General features: G+C 43.8%; 1 protein-coding gene across 1 annotated transcript in view; it reads left to right on the forward strand.

The window, feature by feature from the left end:
- The window catches only part of ARHGAP15 (Rho GTPase activating protein 15), an 892,712-nt gene that overhangs the window by 606,141 nt on the left and 269,595 nt on the right, over positions 1-16,976 (forward strand). Inside the window, exon 11 of the mRNA XM_075318806.1 lies at positions 16,475-16,552. Coding sequence (XP_075174921.1) covers positions 16,475-16,552 — 78 coding nt within the window. The remainder of the gene's footprint in view (positions 1-16,474; positions 16,553-16,976) is intronic.

Raw genomic sequence — 16,976 nt, forward strand, 5'->3', positions numbered from 1 at the left:
CTAGTGATGAGCGGGCACTACTATGCTCGGGTGCTCAGTACTCGTAACTAGTGATGAGCGGGCACTACCATGCTCGGGTGCTCAGTACTCGTAACTAGTGATGAGCAGGCACTACCATGCTCGGGTGCTCAGTACTCGTAACTAGTGATGAGCGGGCACTACCATGCTCAGGTGCTCAGTACTCGTAACTAGTGATGAGCGGGCACTACCATGCTCGGGTGCTGGGTACTCGTAACTAGTGATGAGCAGGCACTACCATGCTCGGGTGCTCAGTACTCGTAACTAGTGATGAGCGGGCACTACCATGCTCAGGTGCTCAGTACTCGTAACTAGTGATGAGCGGGCACTACCATGCTCGGGTGCTCAGTACTCGTAACTAGTGATGAGCGGGCACTACCATGCTCAGGTGCTCAGTACTCGTAACTAGTGATGAGCGGGCACTACCATGCTCGGGTGCTGGGTACTCGTAACTAGTGATGAGCAGGCACTACCATGCTCGGGTGCTCAGTACTCGTAACTAGTGATGAGCGGGCACTACCATGCTCAGGTGCTCAGTACTCGTAACTAGTGATGAGCAGGCACTACCATGCTCGGGTGCTCAGTACTCGTAAGTAGTGATGAGTGGGCACTACCATGCTCAGGTGCTCAGTACTCGTAACTAGTGATGAGCGGGCACTACCATGCTCAGGAGCTCGGTACTCGTAACTAGTCATGAGTGAGCACTACCATGCTCGGGTGCTCAGTACTGGTAACTAATGATGAGCGGTCACTACTACTAGCAGGAGATTATCACTACAGGACTAGATGTCTCATGCCTTCTAGTCCAACCACACCCCCGTGACTAATTGGACGCTTTCTGTGTACACTGTACATTGACAGAAACACTGCTAATCAGTTGTGCAGACGCGGTTATACAGGGTTCAGCATTCTGAGCTCTGCTTTATCTGCACTGGAGAAACAGTGATTATATGAAAACGACGGCATGCAGACCAGCACAAGACACATCACTGGAAGCAGGCACTCTGTCCCTATATCATGCTGTTCTAAGATTACAAAGCAAAAACTAGATTCCCTTTAAAAAATGTCAGCGAAATCTTGGATAAAGAAGAGTTAACTCAGGTTGGTAGAACACGGAAGCCTCTAGAAACTTCTTAGAAAGAAGCCATGAATGGATTCTCGTATGATCCGGTAGTAGATGTTACCTGTCATCCAAATGCACAATCAGGAGGGAAGAGAATAACATTTCCAGCTTTTTAAATTAAAGAACATTTCGTTTTCTTGCTGCTCTTTACATTGCGTGGCCTCGTTATTCCAAAGATATATTAAAGTTCTCGTAAAGGATATCATTAAATTAGGATTGAGTAAACTAATTCATTGTCAGTTAGCTCTGAAAATTAATTAGTGCAAAGGTTGCGATATGTAAAATACAGTTTGTTCAGAAGAAGCCACTGAAGATAGAAAAGCCAATACTGTAATTCAGGTTTCATTTTCTGGGCTCCATGCAGTACTGTTCTGTGATTGCCGTAGGCTGCATGTTACATTACCAGGGTTTTCTTGCCTATTTGTATTGCCAAGTCGGTTGATAGATGACTGGGGTATTTGGCTGCACAAATTTGCTGTTATGTAGTACAAAGGGCTGGTAAGATGTAGTACAGCGAATTCCCCACTAGGTGGCAGCAGAGTAGTGAAGGAGAGGCAAAGTAACACTGTAACAGAAAAGGAGGCTGAAGTACAGCAGAATAACTTCAGCAGGCAGTTCACAGGCGAACCACCAGGGGGCAATAGAGTAGTTAAACAGTCAGGATCTAGCCAGGAAAGTCAAGTCACTGCAGAGGGAGGATCGAGATCAGGTCAGAAAACAGAACCAAAGTCGGATGCCAGGAGATCAGGTATGCAGAGGGAAACACAAAGGGCACAGGGAGCAGAAGACAAGACCGGAGGTTGAGGAGACACAAAGACGGAAAGGAGGATGAACCAGGATGGGTAAACAACTGACAGGAGCAAGAAGTCAGGGACTGGGACAAATGGATGAACCTGGGAGGGTACAGGTCAGGGCAGGTAACAAGGAGTCAGATCAATAAGGATTTCTCACCAGAGCCAGTCACAGGCTGCAGAGCAAAACTATAACCGGCACAGAAATGGAAGTGCAGCGACCAGATATAGTGTCTCCTGAAACCAGAACGAGGCTGACGGGAGTTAACCCCTGACATGACCAGGCCGGGTCTAGGAAACTCTGGAGTGGAGAATACCAGTCCTGGATCAGGACATTTGCTTTTTGATTTCCATTCTTTCTTCTTTTGTATTGATGGAGTTTTAAGTATCTTCTCTATTTAGGTTAATGCTTTCCCTTTAGGACCCTGCAGATATCTTGACCTTTTCAGCTGCAAATCCTTATCCCAATAAAAAAGAGGAACTCCAGCACTCATGAAACCCCAGTAAAGAAAAAACAAAGATAATGCTGTATTCTTATTAGCACTCTCTGTGTCTATATATACCTGTATTCCCCCTTGGTTTGTTCTTGGTGATTGAGTTTTACTCCTAAACTGTCCAGATTGCAAGCAGTCAGTTTGTAATCTCCTGGAAACACAATGTTTTATGCTGCTGTTTCTCTCACAGAGTCATCTTGCAGATAAGTTGTCCATTTACTGTTTGTTATTCCTGAGTGTTCCTTAGGACTTAGTGGGGTTGACTAGTGCTCATCCCGTCCAATCATTATCTAGGGTCCAGTTCAGGGAAAGCCACGGCCTAGGTATCCTGCTCGGCGCATAGGTGCGGAACCTGTCTAGGGACGTCAGGGGATCCAGGGGCCTGTAAAAGGTTTACCGGAGTCTCCATCTTCCCTTTCCCTAGAGGCAGGGTTTCTCCTTTCCCCTCCCTTTGCCGTTCGTCTGGTATCCCCCCATACCAAGCATGACAATGACAAAGTGGCTACAGGTATGCAATATGGACCCATAAAGACTCCATGTGGTGCCAAACAGGTGTGTGCGTGCATCAATCAATCATGTACATGAATATAGGAGTAACCAGAAGCTCCTGGGCCCCTGTAACAAGACCTGAAATGTCATTGTTATAGTACTTGATCCATATGGGGCTGAGGGGCTGTTAGGACCCCGAAAGCTCCAAGATGAAACACCTGAATTTTTTATGAATCCAGCCCTGTACATACAGAGTCACATTCTTGTAACCAAAGGTGATATATTGCCTCATCTTTATAATGTATGAGTTGTCCCAACTTGAGAACAGGACCCTTATTAGAATGGAGCGGTGGCACGAATTGTCTGTAGGAACGCTGGAGACCACCAAATACAGAGACAATGAAAGGAACAATGGTCTACTGCAGTCTAACTGGACATTTCACAGCCCAGCCATGATTGGTGTCACAGCCATTGGACCGTTAACAGCTATCATGTGACCACAGCTGGAATTATTGGTGTGCATCATATGTGGTCGCGCTACAGGTGTGATTTTACATAGATGATAGGGAGGAGCTAGAGGAAGAGCTAGAGGAAGAGCTCCTCCCTCCTTTCCAATACATAAGCATATTATAGTGTTTCCACCTATATCCTGTCCACCGCCATTAACTTGAGAACGGCGGCAGCTATAGGAATAGAAGTGGTGTCTAGGTATAGTAAAGTAGCCATGTGCTACGCAATGAAACCACCTATAGCGCCACCTGGTGGAAAACAACGGAGTTAGCATTTTTATCTCGAAAACGGAACGAGATAGAGAAAAAAAGTGAATTACAAAGTTGTAGGGCATCATCATTTCAATACAAATCGACACCTTGCATACAGAAATGCTATGATATGAAACCCATGACCCCCCCCAACATTGAATGCTGGTCACGCATATAGCGCTCATTTTACTTTGATGCTCAAAGTGGCCCCCGTCAGCTGCAATGCCCATCTGGACTCTGCACAGCATACTGTATCTTGCTGCACGTTGTGCAATATGGTAGGTGACACGTTTGCACAAGCATCTGTGATACGTCGTCGCAGGTCCTGCAATGTTGGTGGAGGGGTCGCATACACCTGCTGTTTGATGTCACCTCACAGAAAGAAGTCCAATGGGGTCAGGTCAGGTGAGCGTGGAGGCCACTCCACACAGCCACCATACCCAATGACTTGTAGGAAGGTCTCCATGAGGTATCGCTTCACGTCCGCAGCCTTGTGAGTTTTACACATTCTAATCATAGCATTTCTGCATGCAAGGTGTCGATTCTTATTGAGTTGATGATGCCCTACAACTTTGTAATTCACTTTTTTTCTCTATCTAGTTCCGTTTTCGAGATAAAAATGCTAACTCCGTTGTTTCCACCAGGTGGCGCTATAGGTGGTTTCATTGCGTAGCGCATGGCTACTTTACTATACCTAGACACCACTTCTATGCCTATAGCTGCCGCCGTTCTCAAGTTAATGGCGGTGGACAGGATATGGGTGGACACAATGTATAGGTGGGATCGGGTGGCCATCTAATGTGTACCAACTCACACTGCCAACTCACCCCAGGCAGAAGATGTCAAGAAAGAGAAGAAACTCACTTGCTCAAGATAGCCAACTTTTTTTTTTTAAGTATGATTTTGCGATATTCTGTTGGGAGACGCTTATGCTATATGTGAGTGTATATGAGGCCCCCCAATAGCTATGACCTAAATTGCAACCTGTAGATTTTTTGTTTTTTGTCATGTTACGATATCTGCTTTGTTAGATATTTGACTCCTTAAGGAAATTAAAGGATAGGTAAGGCTGGATATATCTGTATACAATACATTGTGTGCTTTAGGCCTTGCTTTTATATAAGAACTAAACTGTTTATAAAAAGGATTAGAATAAATGAGTAAAACTTTAAAAAGAAAAAAAAACAACTGTAGAAAAATGTTATAAACTTGGATGACACCTAAAAATTATGATATCTTCCTTGCCTTAAAAAACAATGTTATGCAACTATCCAGACAAAATTGCATTAGTCTATTACAACATAGAAAAAAAAGGTTTATTTTGCAGCGTTTTGCTGTAAACACATTCTCATCAATTCATTATGAGCCGCGCAGATCCCAAGAGGCCTTTATTTTAACATGACAAGAACAACAGAACAAGAAAACATAACAAACAATAAAGTAAGTGAATTTCATCCGCAGGACTCCAACATTTCTTATCCTTACAGTAAACACTGAGGATTTACTAACTTTACTAAATACAGTTTAATTGCAATCAAAAGAAATCCAGCTTTAAAGAGGTTTTACACCAAATATCATTCATTTATATTTAAAAAAAATCTGATTAATATGACAATAGATTAAAGGGGATGGCCATTATTTTTACATTGATGGCCTATCCTTATAAAAAGTCAGAAATGTTTAATTGGCTGAGGTCCGACACCCTGCACCCCCGCCGATCAGCGGTTCTAGGTCCCGGCATAAAGCAGCCGGAAATGCTCAGCTCCGGCATTACTTTGTTACCTGACAGTGGTCATGGCCGGGTACTGCACATCTGCCTCCTATTGAAAGGAAGGCGGATGTGCAGTATCTGGCCGCGGCCACTATCAGAAGTCGGAGCCGTGCCGGAGCTGAGCATTTCCAGCTGCTTGCTGCCACCGCCGAGACCGGGGACAGCTGATAGGCGGGTGTGCAGGTTGATGGACCTCAGCCAATCAGATATTGATGACCTATTCTAAGGACGTAAAAATAGTGGACAACCCCTTTAAGAAATTCTTCCAAAATATTCACCAAACTGGGATGAATCATGGACAGTGTGGCTGCTATTGTACAATTTCCCTGCAGGGTCCCTACAGGAGAAATGGGGCATCTGTAAGCCACACTAGGTACAGGGAAATACCAAACTTACAGTGAAAGGGAAAGGGGAGATGGTGATCCCTGACCAAACCTACTGCTGGGCCCTGAGTTCCCTAACAGCCCTAGATAGGTTCTGTACCTGTGCGGTGAGCTGGATACCTTGCCCTAGGTTAAGCCTAATCTGAGCCCTAAGTAGGGAGCGGATGGGATGAGCACTTAGTCAACCCCACTAAGCTCTAAAGAAGACACAAGGATAACAAACACAGCAGGGAAACAACAACTTATCTCCAGATGCCTCAGGAAGAACTGAAAACAACAACCAAGTTACACCAGAGAAATGCGAGCTGACTGCTTGCACTGAAGACTTGTTAAGGGTAGAAGGTTTATCACCAGCACTGAGTAAGGGGAAATGAGGGTATATATAGACACCAAGGAAGTGCTGATGAAAAGCAGCTGAAAGCATGAACAACTCCACAGGGTCCTAAAGGGAAAGGGATGAAAGCAAAGCAGAGGAGATACATAGGATACCAAATACTTCAAGCAGGAATAATAGAAGGTCAAGGAGCAGTTTGTGCAGCCAAATGCTGCGACCTTCTATAGCCAGACACCACATGATTGTTTGTCACCTGTGACACTGTATAATCGACTTGGAGAGTCCTCCAGACAGAAAGAGATTATTCTTAAAAAGTCATTTTTTTATGTCTTTTAATGGGTTTCCATGTTGAAAGCTCAAATGTTTTTGTAAAGCATCTAAAAATGGGTTATATAAACCAGGTAGGTAGTAAGCATCATATCCCTAGTAAAAAGACACTTGAACTATTCCTCCCAACAACACCAATACACAAACATATTTGGCCAAGTATACAGTCGTTCTCAGTGAGATGAAGGAAGCAAGCCAGGGCCTCTGGCGGCAAATTATCTCTCGTCGGGACAAAGACTGTAAAATCCAACATGATGACTTCCCTCTTGATTAAGTGACATATGCTTAAATCAAGAAGGTAGGTAGGTTCCCAGTATACAAGATATGCCTTGACGTGGCTACTGGGCAGATACAGAAATGGCCATTTTTGTATGCTAAATACCTCAATTTTTCCTAGCTTACGTTAAGCAGTAATGCAGATCTATATTCTTACATTCATTGTTTGTATGCTTTAGCATTTCAGAGTGCAACTGTCTTCTTTTGTTTATAGATGTGAAGTCATCTATTATCCAAAAAAAGCAATGCCATATATTAGATAGGTGGTAGATCATAAAAAATTACATTATATGTTATCCAAGTAGCTTTACATGATTAAAAATGCCTAATAATATCTTAATATATTATAAAAACTGCTATGTCAAATATTGACAATTAATGCTGCTATATTATTCTTGATCACAGTGCCATACAGTTCCCCAATAGCAGGAAGATACTCAATACTAGTAACCTCCTCAGATCCATCAGATTTCAAACTTTAGGACGGGGCCACACAGGGATTAGTGCGAGTCCTCACATGACACTCGGCTCATGCTCGCAGCACAGCGGGAGCCAAGTGTCATGTGACTGTGGTCCGATCCTGCGATCAGACCACAGCTGCGGAGGGGAGGGCGGGATTTATCTCCCTATCTCTTCCGTGGCCGGCTGATACAAGAATCACACTTCCCTCCGCTGTAATGCAATGTTTCTCTCACCCCTATAGACTTGAATGGGTGCAAGCGAAACAGGACCGCATTGCACCGGCAGCATGCTGCGACTGTTTTCTCAGTCCGATTAGAGCTGAGAACAAAATCGTTCATGGGAGCTGCCCCATAGAGCAACATGGGTCCGAATGGAATGCAATTTTTATTTTTCCACTTGCTCCGTTTTACTCGCCGTGTGTGCTAGCCCTTACTGGTTGTTGCATGCCTTAATTGGTTTATTGTATGGGGTAGACCTTAGTGCAAGGGTTGGGAACCTTTTCGCCTGAGAGAGCCATGAACGCCACATATTTTAAAATGTAATTCAAGAGAGCCATACTCACCAGGGGGGAGGGTGAGTTGTGGAGCGGCTCAGAAGGTTCCAGGAGGCAGGGTAGGCGATGCTGTGGGCACGGAGGAGGGGGTGTCGCGGCTCAAGAGGGTCTGTGTGCGGAGGGTCGGCGATACTGCTGCAGGGTGATAGGGTGTCACAGCGGCGGGCGCAATTGATCTGCTGATGGGCTGCTTTGGATCTCCCACAGTTGACGAGATCGACTTCAAGAAAATGGCAGTGGCGCGTGCACAAATCGACGCGAGGACTTCAAGAAAATGGCCACTTAGTCCTATCTGCGCACACACAGTCTTCGCGCCATTTTCTTGAAGTCGATCTAGTCAACTGCAAGAGATTCAAAGCAGCCCACAGTCCGCCAGCTACTGTGGGTTCGCCGCCGTAACACCCCACGAAACCGCAGTATCACCAACCTTGTGCCACCACTGCCGCCCCGGTAAGCCATATGCGGTTTATATGATGCACCCCCATTTTTCCCCCAGTTTTGGGGGAAAGTAAATGCATCTTACAAATAAAAAAATACACTATTTCTTTATTAAAGATTTGTCTGCGAGCAAGATGCAGTTATCAAAGCAGCCACATCTGGCTCGCGAGCAATAGGTTCCCGACCCCTGTCTTAGTGGGTCACACACCCAGGTGTCTAAAGAGGCCCAAAGGGTTCTTGTCACAAAAGAAGGCTCCTATGATTCCTAAAAGATCTGAACACATTCCACCTCTACTTACCCCTTCTAGCCAAGTTATGGTGAAATGTTCCGAGCCCTTTGTGGCTTTGGTCTTGTCAAAGATGGTCCTGGAAGTTATGTGAACTTTCCACCCCCACCCCCCCCCAAAAAAAAAAAAAAATTGCACAAAGAAAAACAAGTTCTGTGGAAATATTAAGTAGTGACATTGGCATCATGCCATACAGAATAAAGTCCCAAAACATTTGTTCATAATAATGGGTATTTAACGAGAAAGTGAATTACTGCACTGCTTTTAAGTATATCCATGAATGGAAGAAATATTTCCGAAGCCTCACGTTTTTTGATGGGACTGACTAATGACGATTGTGATTCATGTCTGGCCAAAACCTGTCATTCTGATTTAGAGGGGAAAAAAAGGCTTTATTTTCCGTGTTTCCAATTTTCACCTACATGACTTACTGTTGCAATGGGGGGCAGAAAAAATGGGTCAAATTGCTAAATTGCAACCTTACACAAAATGTATTGCACTGGGAATGCTAGATTAGATGGTTGGAGATCAGCTTTGTCAGGCTGCCACTAGTGGGAGCTGGAGTCCTGCAGGGAAATACACTACACGGAGCTGAATAAGCCAGGAGGGGAACTCCCAGTGTGCTGAGCATCAACCGGAAAGCAAAAGTGGGGGATGGTTAGGCAGGCCGGGTCATACACCGTACGGGGAGAAGGAAGACCAGAGGAACGAGCAGAGACAGGGGTCGGGGTCTGGCCAAGGTCAGTACCAGAGAAAGCAACAGAGTGGGGATATAGGAGAGAGGGGAACAACTGGGGCTATTGTGGGAAGGAAGGAAGTGGGACAGAGGAATGGCAGAACGACTAGGGGACAGAATACAGACAGAGACCGAGGGCGCAGAGAGGGGACGGATCAGGATCACCCTTACAGGGACCAGCAATCACATGCAAAGTAGCGCTAAGCTTATAGCCGGCGCTGGTTCACCAGAGATGACAGTATTTAAAGCATCTAAGCTCTGGAAGTGAGACCCGAGAGAAGGCTCTGCCCCCTAGCCATGTGGACGGGGAGGAAGAACCATGACAAGCTTCCTGTGTAAGAGCAAGGTCAAGACGCAGCACACCGAGAAAAAAGATACAGTGGTAACGCATCAAGATGTATTAATACACAAGCAGGGGTTGGAAAATATAGGGGAAGCTTATCCCAAGGAAAAAATTTAGTTTTCTTAGTTCTCAACAGCAGCAATCAATAAGTTCTGGTCTACAAAACTTCAGGGAAGGGACACTCTATTAATTTGTGGCCCATGTGAACTACTAGGGGAAAGGATATGGACTTGTCAGAGTCTCCGTCCGTAGTCCTCAGCTACTAATCTGCATCTCAATAGGTTCCAGTCACCAAATTGCACAGTACACTAAGCTCAAACCTCTATTATCACAATCCCCACATTAAGTACCGCACAGTCAGACAGATGGCAACAGCCGGGCGTATTCGGGTCACCCGCGGCTGGCTGTCTTGTCTGGCGTCGTCTGAGGCTTGACCGGCGTGGGGTTTTTGCTGGATGGTGCGGGGCCTTGATAGACAGTGCGGGGGTCTTGCTGAACGGTGCGGGGGTCTTGCTGGACGCTGCAGGGGTCTTGCCGAACGGTGCGGGGGTCTTGCGGGATGGTGTGGGGATCTTGCGGGATTATGCGGGGGTCTTCGGAGTCTTGCTGGATGGTGCAGGGGTCTTGAGAGTGCGAGACTACCTGTTCCAATATTCTCCGGAGTCGTCCCTCTGCCACTCCAATCTTCTGCAGGGGAGACCTGCTTTTGCCTTTAGATCTGCACATCCGCGCGCTGCTTCTTCTTCTTTGCGCTAGAACTGCCTTTCCGGTCAGCTCCTGGGCTCTTCACTCTTCTTACTCTTCCCTTATCTGCTGCTGAATAAGGTCCGTCCCCTGGGAACTAATCCTACAGTATTGGATTCCTAGGGTACTAATTATCTTGCAACTATTCTGTCTTCGGCCAGCAGAGGGCAGTGTTGAATCATTAATCTCATAGGGCTGCACGGATCGCTGTGCCCATATTCCAACACTGTAATATGTCACCATTTTACTGGATGACTGGTCACAGATCTGACATTTACATGATAATGTGGTTATTAAAAAAAAATCTCACCTCCTGGAAAAGTTTTTATAAAGTTGGCAAGAATGGTTCAAGACAATCAAATTTGGGTTGTATTAAATTTGTTCTTTTTAGAGACATTTTAAATGGCCTTTAAGGATGTATTTGGGCACCGAGTAGTTGGATTGTTTGGACCATGAAAATCAACAAAGGATGGCAGTGCTCCAAAATTATTCCAATAGCAGAAAGTCTGAACTTTTTTGCCCATTGCAAAGTTTTTGTTCTTCTAGTTTAAACTATTTAGTGCACCATTGGTGGTGGTGGTGGTGGGGTGTGAATAGGAGGTGTTGAAAAGAGCATAATCAGACCTAGGAAGTTACTGGTAAACATGTTTTTATTTAGCTGGCCTGCCCCATCTATGTCCCATACCCGTCCCCTATATATCGCTCGGGACAGAGGATTTGCTAGAGAATGGTTATATTTTGGGGGGCTACTGCAGAACCCAAGATATTTGCAAACCCTTCCAAGAGTTCGGGAGGTTTCCTCTTTTTCCGGTTGAGTGACCACGTTTGGTGGGACACCATAATTCACCTACAAGTAACAAAAACTTCATCTGCAATTTATGATTTTTCCAATCACAGAAATGTAGATCAGGTAGGCTGACCAGTGGGAGCAATATGCGGGAGCAATTAAAGGGGTTATCCAGGACTTTGGTAATTTTTTGCAATGGGGCTGAGAACTTAACTATTCTATCCGGCAAAGATCTCTGCCACTGAGTCTCCTTCCGGTGATGTAACATCAACAGAGCAGCTTCTCTTCTTCCACGCCTCTCTGTTGGCGGTGCGTCACTGTTAATATCATGTTGATTGACAGCCAGCTCCGCACTGCATAATTGCGGGACGCCGGCTGTCAATCAGTATAATGTCGGCAGTGATGCCCTGTCAAAAACAGACTGAAAAGAGAAAGCGCTGCTCTACTGACATGAAATAAAGCAGAGGAGTCATCGCCTGAGGCAGCAGAGGTCATTGCCAGGCACAACAGACAGTTAGCAACTACTTGGCTGTAAGTTCTTAACCCCATAGCAAAAAAATAGACAAGGTCCCAGATAACCCCTTTAAATATAAATATTGTTTCTGTAAATTGACTAAGTTAATTCTGTAGACCTTTAATAGACCTACAATAGCGTAACCTTCACTAGAACTAGTGTAGATACTCTAAAATTCCAAAACCGCTCTGCATAGGCAGTAAGTGGCAAAAAAATAACAAAAATATCATTATGTAGCTAATAAATTGCCAGTGTTGCTGTCATTGACAGTCATGTGGTTTCTGGCCATAAAAGATCACAGCGTTTAACTGTGCAATATGCTCTCTGACTTTCAATTGTTTCTGCTGTCAGTATTCATTGTAATAATTAGCTTTCCTGCTGATTCATCTCTCCCCTTTTTGGACCCAGCAGGAGCTAGCCTTCCACCCAGCTGCTGACCATTAACATTATCTTGGTTCTTATCTACACCTTCCTTTTGACTGGTGCTGGTGATATTCTTCAGTTTATTCAAGCCCTGGGTGCAAGCAGGTGGCTTGTACTCCTCTGTGGTATCGTTTCAGAAAGCTGTGCTGAACTCCTACCTAAATCATCTGTAGATAAGTAATTCATGCTTTTCCCCTTGTGTGTCCTCCTTGTGTCTTCTATAGTTGTTTAGTGGGGTTGACAAAGAGCTCATCCCATCCATTACCTATTTAGGGCCCAACCCTAGGGATACTAGGGTCAGGTATCCGACTCAGCGCATAGGTGAAGAACCTATATAGGGTGGTGAGGGACCCTAGGGACCAGCACTAGGGATAACTGGGGTCAGGTATCCGACTCGGCGCATAGGTGCAGAACCTATCTAAGGTGGTGAGGGACCAGCAGTAGGTTTGGTCAGGGATCACCATTTCTTCCTTCCCTAGTTGCAGGGTTCCCCTTCCCTTTCACCATTCACTTGGTGCTCCCCCATACCTAGCATGACAGATGGGGGTTCAGGAACTCCAGTTTAGTTCTACATGGGGGTTTCAGGGTTATCATAGTAATTTAGGAAGGAACCCAGTGCCCAACAGAAGGATTCGTCAGGGCTAACATCTCCCCCTTCACTAGACACAGGGTCTCCCTTCCCTTCCCTTTTGCCGTATGCTAGGTACATTTGATTCCACTTATATCTGTGGACAAGCAGTAGGTTTCGTCAGGGGTCACCATCTTCTCTTTCCCTAAACACGGGGGTCACCTTCCCTTCCCTTTCGCTGTGCTCTTGGTACTTCCTCGTACCTAGCGTCACAGTTGCCACCATTTTGGTGCTACCCAAAAGTCTCATTTTATGACCCTTCGTAGAGTCTTGTTCTGACCTGTATATATTGATCTGTCTATTATGTGGGTGGCCTTGACCCCAGATTTTTATGACCATTATATAGAAAGTGGCTGATATTTGAGATTACCATGAAGACGCTACCTGGAAATTCTGGATACAAAGTAGATGATATTGGCTCCGTAGCGCGATGCTCCTCTCCAGTGTCCGGATCAAGATATTAACCAATACATATCCTAAATATTATATCATATTCTCCACTAATTCCTTTTCCACCATTCTCAGCTCCTTATTACCTTGTAATAAAGGATTAAAAGTTATATTTGGCTTCGCTTCCATCCTTCCTTGGAGTCCATGGCTGTTATTACGGAGTTCTTTGAACTTTATCCACCTTACACAACTTAATAGGAACATTCTGCTATTGCCAAGCTGGTACCGGACCATGTAGAGGGGAATTGTATGGTTCATACCAACCACTGGTTCCGGTACAACGGCGTTGGACAGAATTTGTTACAAGGACCATAGATTTAATTTCTCGGTGTCATTCGTCTTCATTGAATGTCAACGTCTTCGCATTTCGTGACTTTTGCTGTTTTTAGAACGAAGGTGCCTTTAAAGTTGTTTTGATTGAAAAATGTTCACAGAATTGCAAGTTTGGAACTTTAAAGAACGTTCTCTCTTCAAAGTTACGCTTGGCCTAATTGTGTTTCTAAAATAATATATCCGAGATCCAACGAGGGGAATGTGGTCACAAAGCTGGTGCCCAATCCCTTCAATTTACGTTGCTTTGGTTTGGCTAAGCTTGAAAAGTTCTTGGAGAGGAGAACTGCGGCTCGTGAGCATTATAATTGGGGGAATGTTTCCGAGGCTTCAGATATTGTATATAACCCGTGTGAGATGATAATCAGCCGGCAGAGTGTGAAACGCACGGCAGACCCAGCTTACACCCAGGACTTTGTTTTGATATGTTGTAGCCACTGGTAAGTAATTTTGATCGGTGGAGGTCCAATCGCTCAAATAAACGGACGGAATAAACCAACCTTTCCGAGCGCAGTGCCTCTGTACACCAATATACTTGTGCTTGACGTTCAGTGATTGCCTAAGCCCCTGCTTTACAGGGATAAGGTGGACATCTCTTAAAACCCATAAACCAAGACTGCAAAATATCAAAACTTTTCTAATAGTTGAATTACTTTGTGGCACCATTTCTATTAGGATATATAAACACGCTTTCTCCAAAGAACGTTCTCCAGATAAGTGGGGGGTCTGATGATGCCTCAATCATTGACTATGTAGAAATGCTTACAGACATCAGCAGCTATAGTCTGCCTACATAACCTCCGAAGAAGTGATACAAAGTTACATTTATTACTGAGAATCTTTGTTCAATCTATGTGGGAAGATGAGTAACTATACAAATGCATTACATTAGTTATAATTAACTATTTCTTGCGTTAACTCCTGTATTATACTCCAGAGCTTCACTCACTATTCTGCTGCTGCAGTCACTGTGTACACACATTACATTACTGATCCTGTACTGATCCTGAGTTACCTTCTGTATTATATTCCAGAGCTGCACTCACTGTTCTGCTGGTGCAGTCACTTTGTACATACACATTAATTACTTATCCTGTACTGATCCTGATTTACATTTTGTATTATACTCCAGAGCTGTACTCACTATTCTTCTGGTGCAGTCACTGTGTACATAATTACACTACTTATCCTGTACTGATCCTGAGTTACATCCTGTATTATACTCCAGAGCTGCACTCACTATTCTGCTGGTGGAGTCACTGTGTACACACATTACATTACTGATCCTGAGTTACCTCCTGTATTATACTCCAGAGCTGCACTCACTATTCTGCTGGTACAGTCACTGTGTACATACACATTAATTACTTATCCTGTACTGATCCTGATTTACATTTTGTATTATACTCCAGAGCTGTACTCACTATTCTTCTGGCGCAGTCACTGTGTACATAATTACACTACTTATCCTGTACTGATCCTGAGTTACATCCTGTATTATATTCCAGAGCTGCACTCACTATTCTGCTGCTGCAGTCAGTGTATATACATTACATTACTGATCCTGAGTTTTCTCCTGTATTATACTCCAGAGCTGCACTCACTATTCTGCTGGTGCAGTCACTATGTACATACATTACATTACTGATCCTGTACTGATCCTGAGTCACATCCTGTATTATACTCCAGAGCTGCACTCACTATTCTGCTGGTGCAGTCTCTGTGTACATATATTACATTACTGATCCTGAGTTACCTCCTTTTATTATACTCCAGAGCTGCACTCACTATTCTGCTAGTACAGTCACTGTGTACATACATTACTAATCCTGTACTGATCCTGAGTTACATCCTGTATTACACTCCAGAGCTGAACTCACTATTCTGCTGGTGCAGTATTTTGTGCATATTTTGCATTACTCAATATTACAAGCAACTATAAGAAACTTTACAATATATCAAATATATATTTCTCCCCTCATGAGCCAATTTTTCTCCTCCCCTTCCTTCTTAGCACATCTCTCACTTGGCCAGAATATGACAGAGTTGACCATTATCTGGAGAATCAGATTACCACCATCTATTTTAGCCAATTAATACTTCTTTCTTTGTCGTGTTTTTCATGTATTTGGAGTGGCTATTATGAATTTGTATTAATCTTGCAATATGCTTTCTTTGAATAGATTACCCAATTATGGAATATGCACCTGTTGGATTTATTTGCGTTGTATAGCATTACTGTTGAAGTGTAGGTCTTAATTCAGCACTAAAATGAGATTAAAGAGGAACTGTCATCAGTAAAGAAGTGACCAGTTTTACATCTGTTTTATTTTCCTTGTTTCCCTGAGTATTCTGTTTTTTATTTTGCAAAAATTCATCATACGGTTCCAGAGATATGGGCCTTTTTATTAAGTGTAGACTTTCATGGTGTTTGTAAAAGGGCGTGTCATAGTACAGAGCAACCCCAGAAAATCCTGTGAGCCACACCCCTTTTCAATAGATCATAAAAAGTAGCACTGAATACAAAGGCCCATATCTCTGCAACCGTATGGTAGATTTTCATAAAACAAAATACAGAATACTCAGAAGAACATTGGAAATATAATAGGAGCAAAAACTGTTGACTTTAAATCTGGTGACAGGTTCCCTTTAACACTTAATACATAGAAGCAGCACCATTTCCCAACCTCTCACCCTGCTCCTTCCTCCTCCTCCCTCATCCTCTTTCTATAGGCCTCAATAGACCACTGTAATGTGATCACTCAATGTGTTAGTAGTATGTATTGTCTTGACTAGGATGGATTTTTGAAGTTTTTGGATGCTGGGAGCAAAGTGGCTCATGAATTAATAAATAAGCAGATTTCTTTGATAAGATATAATACAACGTCTCCCATTTTTTTCTTATTGATTTTCATGTTTAAACGTCAGTGACCATTTAATATGTATTAACCACTTTACAAGGATGTATCTATTTCCCATTGTGTACCAGTAACAATACAATTTTCCTTCCAGGTTTAAATGCAGATGGCTTGTACAGAGTCAGTGGGAACCTGTCAACAATACAGAAGTTGCGATTCGTTGTGAATCAGGGTGAGTTAATCCTCACGCATACAGACATGTTTTGACTTTTCCATGATGCAGCCTTGTTATTCCTGGAATATAGACTCTCATTCTCTTGTTCTGACATTTTTTTTTTCTTTTGCATTGCAATTTTGATCAATGTTTGGATTCTTGTATTAAGCCTTTGATGATAATGTGCGCAGCTTATCTGGAAATGAAAGGAAAAAAGTTTATTGGTGAGCGTTTGAACTTTTCTGAGGAATAATGGCCACAGGGGAAGACATTTCCTGGAAATTGATGATTGTCTTGTAGAGCGAGCTAAAAAGCCCATGGCTGGGTCTGCTCTGTCATTAAGTGCAGGAAGTGCCCACCCTATAGGTTTGTCCAGCTATTGTGAGAATTCTCTGCCAATTAGACCCTCCACCACTAGAAAATGACTTTAAGCAGCACATTA

Source organism: Anomaloglossus baeobatrachus, chromosome 7 (genome assembly GCF_048569485.1).
Source record: "Anomaloglossus baeobatrachus isolate aAnoBae1 chromosome 7, aAnoBae1.hap1, whole genome shotgun sequence".
Taxonomy (NCBI): Eukaryota; Metazoa; Chordata; class Amphibia; order Anura; family Aromobatidae; genus Anomaloglossus; species Anomaloglossus baeobatrachus.